This window comes from Chionomys nivalis, chromosome 7 (genome assembly GCF_950005125.1).
Source record: "Chionomys nivalis chromosome 7, mChiNiv1.1, whole genome shotgun sequence".
In the NCBI taxonomy this organism is placed as follows: domain Eukaryota; kingdom Metazoa; phylum Chordata; class Mammalia; order Rodentia; family Cricetidae; genus Chionomys; species Chionomys nivalis.
Genome location: NC_080092.1, coordinates 517,936 through 535,700, shown reverse-complemented (window position 1 = coordinate 535,700; position 17,765 = coordinate 517,936). Strand labels below are relative to the sequence as shown.

Sequence of the window (17,765 nt, the reverse complement as noted above, 5' to 3'; positions counted from 1 at the left end):
CTGTCCTCATGATTTAGCACTGGAGAAATCTAGGCCATCTCTCCAGTCCCTGTGCGTTAGTTTTTAAAGTGGCTCTATAGAATAGTGGATTTTGTGAGGCCATTTCATAGACACACATGATGGGACTTTGCTTGTATTTACCTCAATTACTCTCTTGTCCCTCCTCCCCTCTCCTTCTGGTCCCCTTTCTTCATCAAACAGTTCCTCTTTCTGCTTTTATGGTTTTTCTTTTTTAAGACCTGATTCCATATGAGAGCAAAGACATTTTCCTTTTTTCTCTCCCCATCTCCCGGTCTTGTCCAGCCACATGCCCTACCTTAATACCCCTTTCTTTCTATAGACCCCCTTCAACCTTTGTGTGCTCTGCCTATGCACTCATTTAAAATCAGAACTCTACACTGGGGACATAGTTCAGCTGACACAGTGCATGCCTTGCATGCACAAGACTTTGGGTTCCATTTCCAGCACTGCATAAGCCCAGCACAGAGGCACACCTGTAATACCAGCATTTGGGAGGTATCAGGAGGATCAGCAGCTCACAGCTAGCTTTGACTACATAAGTAAGTTTCAGGCTAGCCTAGGCTACATGAAACCCTGCCTCCAAAAATAAAGTAAAATAAATGTAGCAGGATGACTCAGCAGGTAAAGGCATTTGCAGCCAAGTTTAACAATCTAAGTTCAATCCCCAGGAGCTGTACAGCAGAAGGAAAGAACCAATTCTACAAAACTGTCTGTGACTTCCATGTGCATGCTGTGACATGCAGGACCACACACACTACACATATATATGACATACATACATACACACTCGATCAATAAGTAATGAATTTTTAAAGAAAATGGAAAATAATAAAAACATCAAATAAAATATTAAAATCTGGACAAAATATGTGTCTTTGGGTACAGTTCATTTGAGTACAGTTTCATTTCACTTAACTTCTGGTTCCACTATTTGTCCACTCACCCTCTAATTCTGAGATCATGGACTCATGCTTGCTCTTCAGCTTTGTGAGGTTTTTAGCCTTTTCTTCCTCTTCTGCTAGATTGGTTGTCAAGTCGCTGACCCTCTCTTCTAGGAGTTTTCGTTCCTTTGGGGCCAAGGGGAAAGCAATCATTGCCGTGGTTTTCTTATTTTCCCTACATGATCTGTTTTATTTCTGGCAGCTTCTATATGAACGGTTTAAAAAGAACCCCCTTCCTAATCACAGCACCAGGAGTTCCAGATGGCAGAAGTTCATCAGGAACTTCCCAGGCTGCTCACTACCTACCTTAGGCCAGTGTGTCCTGCACACTCAGTGTTCAGCTAAGGGACTTCCCCATTCCTGCCACACGACAGCTTGGCTCTGCCTCAGAACCTTTTCAATGCAGATCAGTCTTCTATTCCTAGCTATTTTCCAATCTACATTCATGCCCCCTCCTCCAGAAAGTCTCCTTGGAGATCCCCCTTCATCCCCTAGTGTTCCACTCCTAATAGGGTGAGTATCTTCAGACCCTGGTCACAGTGGTAATAATTACTTCTATCTTGCCAGAGTGTAAGCCCCAGTGTAGGATACTGGCCTCCTACTCCATGAGTGCCCTGATCCACACAGACCCTAGCCCACAGGGGCCTAGCTGATGCCCAGTTTGAATTAATGGAGTCAGCTAGCTTGGAATTACTAACTGAAGTGACCAGTGCTCCCCCATTTTTATAGGGTGCTGGGCGTGAGTCCCAGGCAAGCCGGGCACATCTAACTCACTTTTGAAAGTTTGTTGTTCTGATCATCCATGACCAAGATGTCATCCTCCAGTTTCTTGATCTTGGCCTCAGCTGTGACCTTCTCAAGCTGTAGTTTCTGTCTGGCAGCCTCCTCTTCCTCCAGCTGCTCCTCCAGGTCCTCGGTTGGAAGAGAGACAAGCATCACAGCCTTGCTGGAACAAAGTCACTAGAGGAGATCTGGGGCTGAGGATTCCCGCATGCTGTTGTCTCCTCCAGAAAGGAGGAGATGGACATCCATGTAGGCTACTCTGCCTTGCTCAGTGTTGGTGACATGTCTTTACTAGGGTGTATGTACCATACTCCAGACATTCTTTCTGTCATTCCTTCCAGAGGCAAGCAATTAGGCCCCACGAGCGTGTGTATGTGTGTGGGGGTGGCAGGGGTGCTGAGAATTCTCAACACAATTGGAAGGAAGTGATAGATTGTAACCTCAGAAGTCTGGGCCATGGAAGGCATCATGGCTTCCTCCCTCCTTCTTCTGGGGGGCAGTCCACAGCCATGACAGGAGAAGCCCAAGCAGCCCCCATGAAGTGGCTAAGGAATTGGCACCTCCTGCTAACAGCCATGAGAATAGGCCACAAAGGAATTGATCTTCTAGCCTGTTTAAGCCTTCAGATGACTGGTTGGGATCTTGATTGCTAACCTCACGAGTGGCCATAAGTCAGAATCACTCAACTGAGCCCCAGTTGCTGACTACTAAGATAAATATGAACGATTTGAAGCTACTATGTTCAGGCTGTTCATTACAGTGTTATCCTCACACCAAGTTGCTAACAGGAAGGGGGTCAGCATACAGAATACAAGGCACTAGACAGACAGGCTCTGGTGACTTGTGTTCAATCCCTGCCTTGGCTCTGTGGTGTTGGGCAGATAACCATTGTTCTCTAAGGGTGTGTGCCTCCATTGTCCATCATCAGATGTCTTCACGAGGGTCCAGTGAATCTGTTCCCATCATAAGGTGCCCCTGCAATGTCTTACCAGCATCTGCTGAGCCATCTTCTTCCTCTCAGCCTGCAGTTGCTGGCCCCGGTCCTCCTCTTCCTCCAGGCGGGCCTCCATCTCATGTAGGATCTCTTCCAATTCCTGCTTTTTGGCTGCCAGCCGGACCCGCATCTCCTCGGCCTCAGCATACAGCTCTGTTTCTGCCTGCAGCTGCTCTTGCAGCAGACTCTTCTCCTCAGCCAGCTGCATGCAGGATTAGGATGCAGGACCAGGAGGTGGCCATGAGGTGATCCAAGTCTCACTACGGGCTGAGTCCTCACTGTGCAGCCCCCACACCCCACTGTACACTTGTTTATACCTGTGTGTGCTTCTGCTCCAGCTCCTTTAGCTCAGTCTCTGCCTTTTGCTGCCGCTCCTTGATCTTCTGCATCTCCTCCTCCTTGGCCTGCATCTCCTCCTCCTGCCGTGTCACCTGGAGCAACGGCTTTACCTGCATAGACACACATAGGGAGCCATTTTCATCAAATATTGGATTGGTTCTCAGCTATAGATGATTTTGTCTAGGTGACACTGGGCAATGTCAGGGACATAATCAGCAGTTGAAACAGGGATGAAAGATTCTATTGGCATCAGTAGGTAGAGGCAAGAGGTATGGGCTTACATTTAAGAACAATTTCTAGGAACCTCTCCCACAAGACAGAATTGCTGAGCCTAAACTCAAAGATGAGGGACCTTTCATTGTTAGTTTTTTGTAGTTCTGGGGATTGAACCCAGGGCTGTGTGCTTTACCCACTGGGCCTCTTATTAGATCCATTTATTAGAACAAAATGAAAGGAGAAAGAGCCAAGGGAGTTGGATGTAGTTATGCATCTTTGCAGGAAAAAGATCCTGCATTGCTGTTTCCCTGTCACAGTCACTGTCACAGTAGTGCATGGCTGTCACCTAAAAACCAAGGGGAGAACCTTACAGACCTGCATGTGAGGCCTGACTTCAGACCTCCAATTCCAGAGTCACTTTGGACCACCTCCCATTCCCATCTCTAGAGACCCCAATAGGGCTTGGGGTTGGTCAAGTGACTTCTGGAAAGGTGCAGAGTCAATCACTCACTTTCGTGAAGAGCCTCCACCATTGCCAGTTGCGGAGCTTGAGGTAGGCAGCACAGTTCCTCTGGATCACTTTCATGGCTGTCAACTGTTGCTGCCTCTTTGTGAAGGCCCTGTGCAGAGGAAGGCAGGGAGCCATGAGGTTCTTTCCTCATGGTTCACGGCATCATTCCCTGTATAGGACACCCCCCATTTGCTCCAGCCAATCTTTCTGAGCATCAGAATATAATCAGAATATTAACCGGCATATTATCTGATCAAGCCACTTAAGCTGGCTCCCAGAGCCTTTCTCAGTAGGTAAGGGAAACTTCAGGCTCCCAAATGCCTCCGAATCAAGGCTAGAAATGATATCTAAGGAAAATTCCTATGCTCTGTTTCTACAGGGATCCTTCACACCCTAGCTGTGCCCACTGAGTTCGGACAGACTTCTTTATTCCTTGGTAGTATTTCAGAATTCTGAAACCTTAATACCAGACAAGCACTATGTTTCTTAGGAGCTTCTGAGTTTGAAAAACTATGGAATGATGACAAAAAACCCATTCTGCCATGTTAGGAGCCTTGTGGGCTGTGGGTACATATAAGAACACCAATTATTAAGAGTACCAATTATTTAGGGAACAGGAACAATGGCAACAGAGAATTTAATGATAAAATTTAATAAATTAGGGCTGCTGTTGCACTAAGGGCTCCCCAGTATCTGGACGTAACCATATTGAGTCTCTTTGACACAATCAGGGCTCTGCAGATGTGGTTTGGACTATATCTGATAATAGCGCACATTCCAGTCTTCAGCACCTGAAAGATCGCTCTAGGTTGTTTCCTTCCTTCCTTCCTTCCTTCCTTCCTTCCTTCCTTCCTTCCTTCCTCCCTCCCTCCCTCCCTCCCTCCCTCCCTCCCTCCCTCCCTCCTTCCTTCTTTCCTTTCCTTCCTTCCTTTTCTTTCTGTCTGTCTGTCTTTTTTTCTTTCTTTTCAGACATGGTTTCTCTGTGTTGCCCTGGCTGTCCTGGAACTTGCTCTGTAGACAGTCACTCACAGAGATCAGCCTGCCTCTGCCTCCCAAATGCTGGGATTAAAGGTCACCATGCCCAGCAGGGGGCATCTTTCCTTGCGGAACTTGAGTTTTCACCTCAACACCAAGCAGAACTGATGAAGCATTGCAACTTCTAGTATCTCCCTTTATGAATCCTATTTGAACATGGGGCTAGAGATACAGCCAAATAATCTTTCCTCTGATATGGTCCTATAGTCTAAGACTTCTGAAATGAACCAGCCACACTTCCAAGCCCTCTCTAAGCATATTTCATTAACTCCTCTTCAACAATTGTATGAGGCAGAAATGATTGCACTCAGGAGAAATCTGAGCACATAAAATGAGAAATTGAGAATGAGAACCCAGGTCTAAAACTCTCAACCCACTGACTGTCGTTCTGCCCTTTCTGTATCCATCATCCTCACACATACGCATTTCAGGTGGTAGCTTCTGCTTCCTCTCAAATAGAAGCTGTTGATTACGGGAGTGTCTTACAATAGATAGCTTCTTGGAATCAGGGAATCCCAATACAGGACTGGAAATCCCCTTCTCTGGACTTTAGGTTTCTACTCTGAATTTGGGGGAAGCTTTAGGATACAGGAAATTGTATTTACTTTCTGGCCAGGTAGCCACGGCACATCGCCTGGAAGGCCATGATCACATCAGTAATCTTCAGGTCTCGTTCCTCCTCCAGGTGGGCCAGGACTCCCGTTCGGAAGAAGATTTTGCTCTGCCCAATCCTGTACAGGTTGGGGTCAAGTTCCAGGGCTTTGATCTGAGGAGAGAGGAAGAGAAAGGCTGCTATTTCCAACTGCTCTGTTTGTTCAGTGCTGCCATGTATTTAGGAACCATTCCACCCAGATCAGCAACTGGAAATATGACTCAGAGCTGGGAGGTCACAATTGGAGGGTCCAAGGTTAAGCTTACCATGAGAATGCAAGCTTGCTTTCCATCCATAAAGCCTTTGGGGATGGCGTTCGCTGCCAGGATCTCATAGCTTAAAACACAGGACAGAAGTTACTCACTCATCTCCATGATTCATGCTTTCTTCGGGGCTTGCTCCCAACTGCCCCACCAACCACAGCAGGCTTACCGTTGCCGGAACTCTTGGAAGACAATCCTGTTGGGGAAGCCCTGACGGCAGATGCGGATGCCCTCCAACACGCCATTACACCGCAGCTGCTCCAGCACCAGAAATGCGTCCAACTTGCCAGACTATGGAAGTGGAAGAGGCCAGTGACCACTCGAGCAGCAAGGCCAAGACCCCAGGGCCAGAAAACTAACCTGAAGTCTGTGGGGGTCTTCACAGGGTTTAGCTGAGGTACAATGTCCCTTGTTGCCATCTCTGGGTTTCTATATTTTCTTTGGCCTTATTTGTCCCATAATCCCCATTGTACTTGGTGGTGCTAGCACCCCTGGCTAGAAACTGGGTCTGTTTCCCCTTCATTATCCTCTCCCTCACTCCTGATCTCTGTTAATCCATAACTCTTACCTCCTAAGTCTCTCCCAGTAATTTTCTTTTTTCCTTTTTTAAATTTTCCGTTTTTTAAAATTGATTTTACTGAGCTCTACATTTTTCTCTGCTTCCCTCCCTTCCTCTCTCCTCCCCTTCAACCCTCTCCCATGGTCCCCATGCTCCCAATTTACTCAGGAGATCTTGTCTCTTTCTACTTCCCATGTAGATTAGATCTATGTATGTCTCTCTTTGGGTCTTCTTTGTTGTCTAGGTTCTCTGGGGTTGTGAATTATAGGCTGTTTTTTTTCTTTGATTTATGTCTAAAAGCCACTTATGAGTGAGTCCAGTAAGTTTCTTTAAAAAAAAAAAAAAAACCTTGGGAGGCAGAGACAGGCAGATCTATGTGAGTTAGAGGCCAGCTTGGTCTACAGAGCAAGTTCTAGGACAGGCTTTAAAGCTACACAGAGAAATCCTCTATTGAAGAACCCCCCCGAAAAAAAAAACCAGCTGTAGTGTGCAAGTGTATGTATTAATGTTCTTGCATGTCTATGAGAGCATACATGTGTGGACATGTGTGATGTGTGTGTACTATGTATGTGTGTATGTGCCTGTGTATGTGATATGTATGCATGTGAAATGTGTATATTCGTGTGTGTGTATTCATTTGGAGGCCGAAAGTTGGTGTCAGAAATCTTCCATTGTATTCATTGACTCATTCATCCAAACTCAAAGTTCACCAGTCCTGCTAGTCTCTTAGCTGAATTGTTTTGGAAATTCCTTGTCTCTGTCTTTGGAAATTAAAATTACAAGCAGGCCACCATACCCACCTAGTATTTATGTGGGCTTCTGGGGTTCCAAGTCATACTTGTGTGGCAAGCATTTTAAATGGTTGAGCCATCTCTCCCAACCTACTTTTGTATGCCATTGTCCATGTCTTTTACCCAGACAACTGAAGCACCTTCCAACTTGGTCGTCCTGCTTATTCCTCCTAGCTCCTCATTTGGTCTAAAACATAATTTTGATCATGACCCACTGTATAAACTCCTTCAGTGGCGTCCTATAGACAGGAGGCCATCACAAAAGGAACTCCATAATCCAGTCCAGTCCCATCCCTACCTCATGCCATCGTGTAGCAACTAAGAAACAAGGGGGCTGGACGATGGCTCACTCCATAAAGTGACCACTCTGTAAGCATGAGACTCTGAGTTCAAATCCTCAGGACCCATGTAAAGCCAAGCATAATGCCATGTGCCTGTAATCCTAGAATTGTAAGGATGGCAGGGATAGATGATTTCAAAAAGCTAGTAAGCCAACTAAACTGTCCTGTGTGGTAAAGCTTCAGGCCAATGAGAAAGCTGTCCCACATGGAAGTGGAAGGTGCCTAAGGACCACACCAGAGCTTGTCTTCTGACCTCTACAGTACACTGTGTATGTGTACCCTATACCCATAGGCATAAACACACACATGCACACAAAACAAAAACAATGCAAAATGAGCTGGCTACAGTTTTCTTGCCTAGACTCATTTTCTTACCCCCAGTCCTTGGCCTAAAGGCCTCCAAACACACTCATACCTCACTATGCACGTCACCAAGTTGATGCCTACCCATGTCTTTTAAAATGACATTTGTTTGTTTTTTATTTATTTATTTATTTATGGTGTATATGTGTGTATGTGGGATTGGTGTGGGCACAAGTGTGCTGCAGTGCATATGTGGAGGTCAGAGGAAATCCTGTAGCAGTTTTTTCCTATGTGGGTCCCAGGGATGGAACTCAGGTTATTAGCCTTGATTGACATCAATTACCCATTGAGCCATCTCCCCAACCCATCTATCCATTCTTAAAGTTCTTGCAGAGGTAGATACTCCAGCTTTCTGTTGTTTTCCTAATTTACCATTGTGACTCTAGCCTGTGTGTTAAGGTCCCTGGTCTCCTGATATTTTGGGGAGAAATGGGGCACATAATGAGATGTCCAGCAGCCTTCCTCGCCTCTCTCTACTGGATGCTATAGCAATCCCCTTCCACTTGTGACAAGCAAATGTGTACCCAGTAATTTCTCCAACACTGCATCCTAAGTGTTAGTCACAAATAGCAGCTTGGCAAGCGTTTACTAGAAGAATGGAAGGGTTGGTGGCCTCACACCCCATGCCACTACCTAGATGAACAGTCTCTGGAAAGAGTCCCTTCCTTCCTTTCTTGATTTCTGTTGCTTTTGGGCATGGGGAGTAGGCCCCAAATCCAGACAACTGTCCACTGTCCTTGAGGCTGCTCAGGACAGGGACCAAGGTCAGACCTCTTTTCCTGCCCCTCCACCTCGTTAGTCTGCCTTGTTGCCTCCCGGGTGCCTCTCTGCAGTCCTCTGACACTACCTCGTGGGCAGGAGCTCCAGGCTGGGGGGGTACCTCACCCTCTTCTCGTGATTGGGGATGATGCAGCGCACAAAGTTAGGCGTGGTGTTGTGCAACGTAGTCATCAGCTTCCCTAGCTGTTCTTTGTAGAGCTGGCCCACAGTGCGGAACATGCCTTTCTTGGTCTTGGAGGCACTAGGCAGCGAGCTCTCGGTCATCTTGGCCATCTGGTCCAGGCCCACAATGCGGTCCACTGTGGGGCACATGAAGGATGACATCAGCCTCTGGGCCCCTTCAGGGGTCCTGCACTCTTGCCACAAACCAGAGGACCAGACTGTGAAGATGGTGGTCAAGGGAGGTGTTCCTAGACCCCATCTGGGGGTACCGTTCCCATTTTTCTCTGTGATGGTCAGGTGTTTCCACCTCTAGCTGAGGTAAGGGCCTCGAAGTAGGGTCAATTTGGACATCCCTGAGAGCACCTGAGTGGCAGATGAACCAGTGTCCTCTTGAGGATCACAGAGACCTAAGGAGTCAGTTTCGTTCTTGGTGCTAACTCCCTGGGTAGCCTGGCCCTGGACCATGCTGTGCTTCAGTTCCCTTCTCCGCAATGGCAGCAATAGCAGCATCTAATTCCTAAGGATGGAATATGACCCCAAGGTCTAGAAAGCCCTGACCTCCATAGTAACGGAACCCTAGGGAGTTTGCTGAGAACTGACTATGGATGGCGTTAGCACACAACAAAGGCCCTGTCCACTTCAGCTCATAGGTTACTCATCTCTGACAGGAGGAGGCAGACAATGCAATGTAGCATGTGGGCAGGTATGCTTAGAAAAGTTAAGGATAAAGGGAGGGGGAGAGGAAAAGGAGTGAGAAGAGAGAAAAAGGGAGAGGAGAAGAGGATGGGGGAACAAGAGGGAGAGAAGGAGTGACTTCCTGAGATAGGGTGATAGGAAGTGTCTGTCTAAGAAGCTGATCTTTGAGCAGATACAGAACCAAGCAGTGATCACACAGATATGGTGGTCCACCATCTTTCCACAAATGCATACGTGTTCAATGAAAGAACATTCTTGGTATAAGCTACAAGTGCTCTGAGGAGGACTGAGCAGATGTAAGTGCTCAACAGCCCAGACACTAGTGGGCAATATTACCACCACAGAGGAGCTTTGCTTTGGGCAGGTGCTCTGCCACACAGCCATAGCTTCCCGTTTCTTTTTAGAATGGAATAAGAAGTGCCCACTGGTACAGCAGGTGCCACCATCATGGCCAGTTGATGTAGCACTGGATGGAGCCAGAGCCTCCTATATGTCCAAGCTCCAGCCACAGCCTGGGATTTAATAGGGAGACCCTGGTGCAAGGCTGCATACCAGCAATGAGAGCCAACCTCATGCAACTCCTAAAGTAAGCAAGACGTGGTAGAGACCCAGTTTACAAATGAGGACATCCAAGTTTAATAGTTAGGCTGTATGTCCAAAGTCACAGCTCATAGACAAGATGTGAAGTCCTTCTGACTTCACTATGTCTAGTTAACCCTCTTCCTGGACCCTGACACAGGACCTTCTTGGTGAATCCAGGAATGGGATTGGGTAGCTCAGTGTCCCTCATTTAAGAAGAAGCTATGAACTGAATTTTCCAGGGAAAGATGGGCAGATCTGTGTTAAAGATTCTAAAGGGCTAACAGATTGGTAATTATGGAGAACTGAAATGTTAGAGATGCAGGGTTTAATCATCTTGGGCCATCTTTAGCCCCTAACTGGCCATTTATTGTCTACATCCATGCCTGACCTAATATTTATCTATCACAGACAGGTTGGGGCTGTCTTAACAGACCACCAGTCTCCACTGACCCCAAAGCTAAGAATGTCACCAGGTCCCCACAAGAGTCCTTTAAAGATTACCTTGATTTATGACTTTCTTTTATTCTAGAACATTAAACCCTCATGAAGCCATGTCCACATTGAGGCCAGCCATTTGGGGTATCCTGAGCCTGTGATCGCCAGCCACAGCCACTCATACTCAGCTTAGGATAGATTCTTACTTCCTTTCCAGGGGGAAGTGTGTGCTGTGCAGACAAGGCTGTTTCAGTGTGGTAGCATTAGCATGTGACAGTCTGCTTCTCTCCCAGGCCCCACACGAGGCCTCCCAGTTTGTGGCACATGTAGGCACTAGGGCAGTAGGTCTGAGGTGTTCAACCTTCTAGATCACAGCTGCCTCCAGGGCAGGAAGAACTTACCATCCTTCCACAGGTCAGCAACAAACTTGTCAGAGGAGGCATTGAGGAGTGAGGTCACATTGTCATTTAGCGGGTCCATGTTCTTGGTCAGCCAGGCAGCTGCATTATAGTCCACCTGCCAAAAGCCACGCTGACATCAGGCTGCCTGCCTCTGAAACCCACCACAAAGCCCAAATCCTCCATGTTCTTTTCACATCTCTAGACCTTAAATGGGAAATGGTATTTTTTAGGTTGCCATGATGGGTCTCCACTGACATCAAGGAAGAGACAAATAGGTCAGAATCTTCAGGGACCCTACACATAGTAGGGCATTCACCAGTGGCAAATCAGTGCCAGGAGAAACTCTTGCTGTTCTGTCCACAGAGCCCCAGAGGAGCTGCCTTTTGCCATAGTCTCACACTAAGCCCCGAAAATGTCCGAGGAAGATAATGGTGACAAAAGTTGTCCTAGACACTTTGTGTTTCTCCTATTCCAGGGCAACTGGACAGGACTCCTCAGTGTTAAAGTCAGCCAGGGACGTCTTTCCCACTGTCTGAAGAATAGGGTTGGTTCTACTGGACTTCATCATAGCACAGGGGATTGAACCTAGGAAGTCAATCAGTTTATTGGCTCACAATTCCAAGCTATAGTCCATCACCAGGATCTGTCAGGGCAGGGACTCAAAGTGCCACATCCACTGAGAAGGGCACAGAAGCAAATGTGCCTATGCTGCCTGTTTCTGCACCTAGCTTTCTCCTGTTGCTCAGGAAGGGGTGCCAACCACCTTCAGGGCAGGTCTTTGCACCTTAATTAATAATCAACACAATTATCCCCAGCCCAACATGCCCACAGGCCAACCTGACATAGGTAATTCCTCAGTTGAGATTCTCTTCCAAATGATTCAAGATTTGAGAGTAACCTTTATGTAGGCAAGTGCTCCAGCACCGACAGCCCTAGGCTGCTAGCTCAGAGGTCTTTATACATGGATGTATGGAAACGGACACTGAAGGCTTCTGAAGATCCCTGACTTGCTTAATGTCCAACTTTAACGCCTGTGACTACAGCACAGTGTGGACCGACAGCACAGCTCTGGTGCATTGTAATGGGATGTGGTTTTTATGATGATGTGGTGACTACAGCACAGTGTGGACCGACAGCACAGCTCTGGTGCGTTGTAATGGGATGCGGTTTCTATGATGATGTGCTGACAAGACTGAAAAACAACCACATAGGAACCTGGGCAAAGTGCTACTGGCAAATGCTTAAAGGAGCATAAGCTTTACTGAGAGTATAAAGTAGGAGGCAAAGAGGCCACAGTACAAATATTTCCAGCTTGGTGGGCTATACAGTCTGCCACAATGCTCAACTCTGCCCTTGTAACATCAAAGAAACCAGAGATCTTATGGAAACAAATGGGCCTGGCTGTGCTCCAATCTTGGCCAGCAGCCTAGATTGTGTGAATGGGGCAGTGCCTGTTCCCATGATGCAATGGGGGATACTAGAAGGGTGACGAAACAATTCTATAAGCCAGAACAAGCTATGGCTTCTCTTTTCTTTCTTTAAATACTTATTTATAAGTATGGATGTTTTCCCTGTGTGACCCTGTGTGCTGTGTGTGTACAGTGCCAGCAGAGGCCAGCGGCGGCTTGTATATGCTATTCAGGACACACTAATATCCAAGATGATGGTGGTGGTGATGGTGACAATGTTGACAACAATGGTAAAGACTTCCACAGATGGAACACAATGGTGATGCCAGGGGTTCTTGTGAACTAGAGAAGATCCACTGGCCCCTCACTTCAGGGGCCTTGCCTATGGGGTTTGCCATGGAGCAAGCAGTACTTGAAGTCTTCCCAGGGAAGACTATCCTGGTTAGGACAGTTGACATACCTCAGAGACGCTCACTCTCACTACTGACGGAGGCTTAGACAATGAGCCTCTAGCTGGGAACTGACTTGCTATACGTCTCTGGAGAGTACAGCCTTTGTCAAAGCATCTTTGTGTAAATGCCCACCCTCAGGACAGAGCACCCCTCAAGAACCTTGACCAGTACCTTCCCAGCATAGTGGATGATGGAGAATTCAGTTTTGTCCTTTAACTGCTTGGGCTTCTGAAATTTGGGGTGGTTGCCCTGCTCCGAGCACAGCTTCTCCACAAAAGACTTGTCTGTGGCTTTGGGGAACCAGCACTCTTCATCCAGTAAGGCCAGCACACCTGGAGGGTTGTTCTGGAACACAGGAGGGTAGGATCACTACCAGGCTGGGTCATCACCAGGCAGGGTCACTAGCGGGCTCACTGGGAAGGGACAACCATCCAGATGCCACACACACAGTCAGGTGTGGTGGCACAGGACTGGAATCCTGGCAAAAGTGTGAAAACAAGTTCAAGGCCAGGCTTGAACTTGAACTACATTGGACACTATCTCAAAAAATTATTTCCCTCTCCAAAAAGATAGAGGTCACACAGAGGAGAGACACTGCTCCTTTGTTTTGCTTATGTCAAAGGTCAATGCATGTCCTCTTTCTTCAACCCCATGAGGGATTAAGAGCAAGAACTACCAGGACACAATGCTTGCTGCTGCTTATGCTGGGCAATACACAAACACCACAAAGATGGCATTCCCCTCTCCCACTTTGAGTGGGGACAGAACTCAGGCTAAAGCCTGCTAGGCAAGACTCCATCACTGAGCTATATTTCCAACTATATTGGTTTGGTTTGGTTTGAGACACAGCATCCTAGGTTCTCAGACAGTTTGAGATACTATAACCCAAGCTGCTATAATCAGTCAACACTTGATGTGGGATTCCCCTCTGTAGGCTATGAAAATGTTTTATTGCTATTGATTAATAAAGAAGCTGTTTTAACAGAGTAAAGCCAGGGGAAAATCCAAACAGAGATGTAGAGAGAGAGAGTAGGTAAAGGCAAAAAGAAGCCAACTAGCCGCAGAAGGAGAAAGACACCTGCCTTGTTGGCCAAACTTTGCCGGTAGGCCATAACCTCATGGTGATGCACAGATTAATAGAGATGGGCTAATTTAAGATGTAAGAGCTAGCTAGAAATATGCATAAGCTAATAGACCAAGCAGTGTTTTAATTAATACAGTTTCTGTGTGATTATTTTGGGTCTGGGTGGCTGGGAAACAAATAAACAGTCTTCGCCTACAAACACTAGACTCAAACCTCCAGCACTCTTGCTGCCTCAGCCTCTTGAGTGCTGGGATTAGGAGTGAGCCACACACCCAGTAAGATTACACAAGAATTTCAAAAGAATCTGTTGCTTTACTTCCTTATAAATTTACCCAGGATCCCTTTCAGCAAAGTTTTTCCTATGTCTGAGAAGGTAAATGAAGGTGTTGGTCTGTACCGTTCACCCTGGGAGAACTGTCTCCACGTTGATGATCCCAGCTCACAGAACTATTTCCTGATTGCCCTCCATAGTGCCTTGGTGAAGTGTTGGTTTGGTTTCACCACCAACTCTTCCAGGAGGTGAGGGTCTATACCTATCTTGTTCATAGTTATAACCCCAATCCTTAAAGAAGAGGCTTACCTGTAGCAACTGTTTGCCTGCTATGACTCTAGAAGTTTGGGATACAGTAGTAGACAAATCACAGACTCTTTGGGAATGAAAGAGCCAAGGAGAGGAAGAGAAAGACTGAGGGAATTGCATTCTGGTGGTGTATGCTCTAATCCTAGCACAGGAAGCTTGAAACAGAAGAATTGTCATAATTCGACCAGGTGTGGTGGTGAATGCTTGAAATTCCAGCACCTGGGAGTTAGAGGCAGAAGATCACAGGTTCAAGCTCATCCTCAGCGACAAAGTGAGTTTGAGGCCAGCTGGGGCTACAGTAAGACCTTGTCTCAAAAAAACTTATATATGCTAATAAAAATATCTTTAAATTTCTCTAGCATGGGCAAGGTCCTGAGCTGCAACTGCAGAATTGCTAAAATAATTGTTTTGTTGAGGATCAGTGTGACTAATCTCATGACTCACGGTGCTGAGGCAGGAAGACTTTTAGGTTTGAGGCTAGCCTGGTCTACATACGAAGTTCCAAGTGAGTTGGCTCAAAACAGTGGAGGGGTAGCATAAAACAAAGCAACTTTGATTGTAAACATAGACAGCATAGCCTAGTTCCCAAAACTCCATTGACAGCCTTTCAGGACTTGCCCAGAGACACCACACACGGAAACAAGCTCTGACTAGGTGTGTACAAATGGTCCAGCATGCACAATGCCAGCCTCTCACCGGCCGCTCAATCAGCTCAATACAGGGCTGCAGGTCCAGGCCAAAGTCAATGAAGTTCCACTCAATGCCCTCTCGTTGGTACTCTTCCTGCTCCAGGATGAACATGGTGTGGTTGAACAGCTGCTGCAGCTTCTCATTGGTGTAGTTGATGCACAGCTGCTCGAAGGAGTTTACCTACACACATATAGAGAGAGGGAGGGCAGCTGAGCTGGGTGAGATCATAGGGCAGGGAGTTCAGGTTGCAGGAAGCCCGGTGGCCTGGACCTGGCTTCCTGAAGAGCTCTTCCTGCCACCTGGCACCCAGAGAGGTACAAGACTCAAATAAGACTGTGTATAGCCCAGGATGCCTGGCAAAAGTGGTCCACACCCCTATCACAGAGCACTTATCTCATATGATCAATATATAGATGAACTAACCATATAAGGCATGTTCTCCTCACCAATTTACAAACAGGGAAACTGAGGCTCAAAGACAGGATGATCCCACAGTAGAGCTCTTGGATAGATCTGTCACCCTCTAGAGCTTCTTTTTCTCTGAGAAATTCCCTCTAACTCATGTGAGTGGGACCCAGGCACTCTGCATATCCTATATGGAATATAGGAAGAACTTGAGCTCAGTGATTGGCTGGGAGTTAACCCACTGCCTCAACTCAAGTGAGCAGGAACCATTGTGACTTCTACGTCAAGATTTGGGTTGAAGCTCTTAGAAATGAGATCCTCTTTTTTAAGATTACTAAGTGGCAATCTAGATCTCTGGTGCTATCTTGGCACCATGAGAGGAGAGTTATTGGAGGGGAAGCCAATGTGGTAGAAAGCAGAGCAGGTAGATCCTGACTATTGCAACCAGCTTGACTGCCAGCTAATTTATACAAACCAATACATAAATTTATGTCTCTTACACACACTCAAGTATAACCTTAACCAGATAGTTTGCTACCTATCGTACCTATCTGTATAATTTTCTACAAAATAAGTGTTTCAAAGCCCATCCCAGAGGACCAAGACCATTGATATACCTCAAAGATCTCAAACCCAGCAATATCCAGAATGCCCAGGAAGGAAGCCCCCTGCCGATGGGTCTTATCCAAAGCTTTGTTCACACGGCTGAGGATCCACCGGAAAAGGCGTTCATAGGTGGCCTTGGCTAAGGCCTCAATGGCAAAGTCAGCCTGCAGGACAGTGAAGGAAACACAGGTATTGCCAACAGGAAAGAAAGAGTGATTAGACTTAAGGAATGGCTGGATGGATAATGAAATACCACCCATGAGAAGCCTGCGGAGCCTGTCCCCACCCAGGATCAATTAGAGACTACTAGCCCTGCTAGGTCAGGTCTCTAAGAACCACTGATGTGTGAGGGACTCAGCTCTCAGTCCACAGTATCCTCAAAGTTGGCATATGACTGAAAATATTTTAGTATTGGATAAATGAAAGATGTAGGGGTGAATGGATGAAGAGAGGAACAGATGGATAGATAGAGGAATGGGAGATGACTGGCTGGTGGATGAGTAGACTGGTAGAAGGGTTAATGGATAAAATAAATGGATGGAAAGGAGAGTGGGTGGGCAGGTGAGTGGATGATGGATGGTTGAGCTAATGTGTGGATGGGTGGGTGGGTGGGTGGTTGATGATTGGGTGGATAGATGAACATGTTGGTAGATAAATGGACGGCTGGTGGGTGGATGAGTAGACGACATGATATGGAATGACAGGTGCCTGGATGGGTAAACAACTGGATTCTGCAGCATAAACAGCATCATTACCTGTTCTTTGGTTTGAGCTTTCTGTACCACATCCCGTCCAACTTTGATACGTGGGGTCAGGATGGCTCTGGTGAAATCTGTCACATTAATCCCCACAAGGTGGCAAACTTTCTGAGCAGCTGTGTGAGGAAAGAAGCATCTTAGCTAAGCCACCAAAGAGAATAGGTAGGTGCCATTGGGACCAGAGGGAGATGTCACTGTCATCTACACTGTTTATTTCCCTTTAAAGAAAAAGAAATGCTAGTCACCACTTATATAGAGGTGCACATCTGCCACCCCAACTCTTGGGAGATGGAGACAGGAGTATCAGAAGTGCAAGCATCTCTGCTCACACAGTGAGTTTGAGCCTTGCATGGGCTATGTACAACCCTGACTCAAAAATTAAAAGCCAAACAAATAAAAACAACTGCAAAAGAAAAAGGAAACTAGAATGTATTTATAGATGTCTATTCTGGTCATAAGCTTGTGGTTTGTCATATTACTGTGTATATTTTTGCATTTATAAACTTACTTTCAAAACCACACAGAATCATATACTCAGCTGCTTCCTATACACAAAGCCTTCTCTATCCCATGGGGTGTGTGCCCATGTGTGTGTACACATGCCCAGCAGAGAGTCATAAGCTTAGGATTCCTCCACTGCTTCATAAGCTCTCTCTCTGCTCAAGTCTTTTTCAGTGAACACTTCTGGGGAATTGGATCCTGTTCATGTGCTACATTTGGAGAGTACTCAACAATCCATGTCCAATAGGGTGGAAAGCAATACAATACATAGTCTTCGGTGGCCCCAGAACTAGAAGCCTTATGCTCAGCTACCACCAAAAGTGTGATCTTTCAAAAGCACAAAATGTTGAATATTTTCAAAAAAGTTGCCAGAATCAGTGGAGAAAACCAGAGAAGGGGAACCAGGGTTCTGAGT

The 17,765-nt window shown here is 46.6% G+C and overlaps 1 protein-coding gene across 4 annotated transcripts in view; it reads right to left on the bottom strand.

Annotated features, from left to right (window-relative positions):
• Myh11 (myosin heavy chain 11) overlaps positions 1 to 17,765 on the bottom strand; it is a 92,712-nt gene that overhangs the window by 20,907 nt on the left and 54,040 nt on the right. For all 4 annotated transcript variants that reach the window (XM_057773731.1, XM_057773732.1, XM_057773733.1 and 1 more), the window contains 14 exons: positions 16,847 to 16,965; positions 16,103 to 16,255; positions 15,087 to 15,260; positions 12,898 to 13,071; positions 10,866 to 10,980; positions 8,695 to 8,888; positions 5,925 to 6,046; positions 5,759 to 5,828; positions 5,446 to 5,606; positions 3,806 to 3,914; positions 3,057 to 3,188; positions 2,735 to 2,941; positions 1,737 to 1,874; positions 965 to 1,088 (listed from right to left, as the gene is read on the bottom strand). In XM_057773731.1, the coding sequence (XP_057629714.1) occupies positions 965 to 1,088; positions 1,737 to 1,874; positions 2,735 to 2,941; positions 3,057 to 3,188; positions 3,806 to 3,914; positions 5,446 to 5,606; positions 5,759 to 5,828; positions 5,925 to 6,046; positions 8,695 to 8,888; positions 10,866 to 10,980; positions 12,898 to 13,071; positions 15,087 to 15,260; positions 16,103 to 16,255; positions 16,847 to 16,965 (1,992 nt within the window). The remainder of the gene's footprint in view (positions 1 to 964; positions 1,089 to 1,736; positions 1,875 to 2,734; positions 2,942 to 3,056; positions 3,189 to 3,805; positions 3,915 to 5,445; positions 5,607 to 5,758; positions 5,829 to 5,924; positions 6,047 to 8,694; positions 8,889 to 10,865; positions 10,981 to 12,897; positions 13,072 to 15,086; positions 15,261 to 16,102; positions 16,256 to 16,846; positions 16,966 to 17,765) is intronic.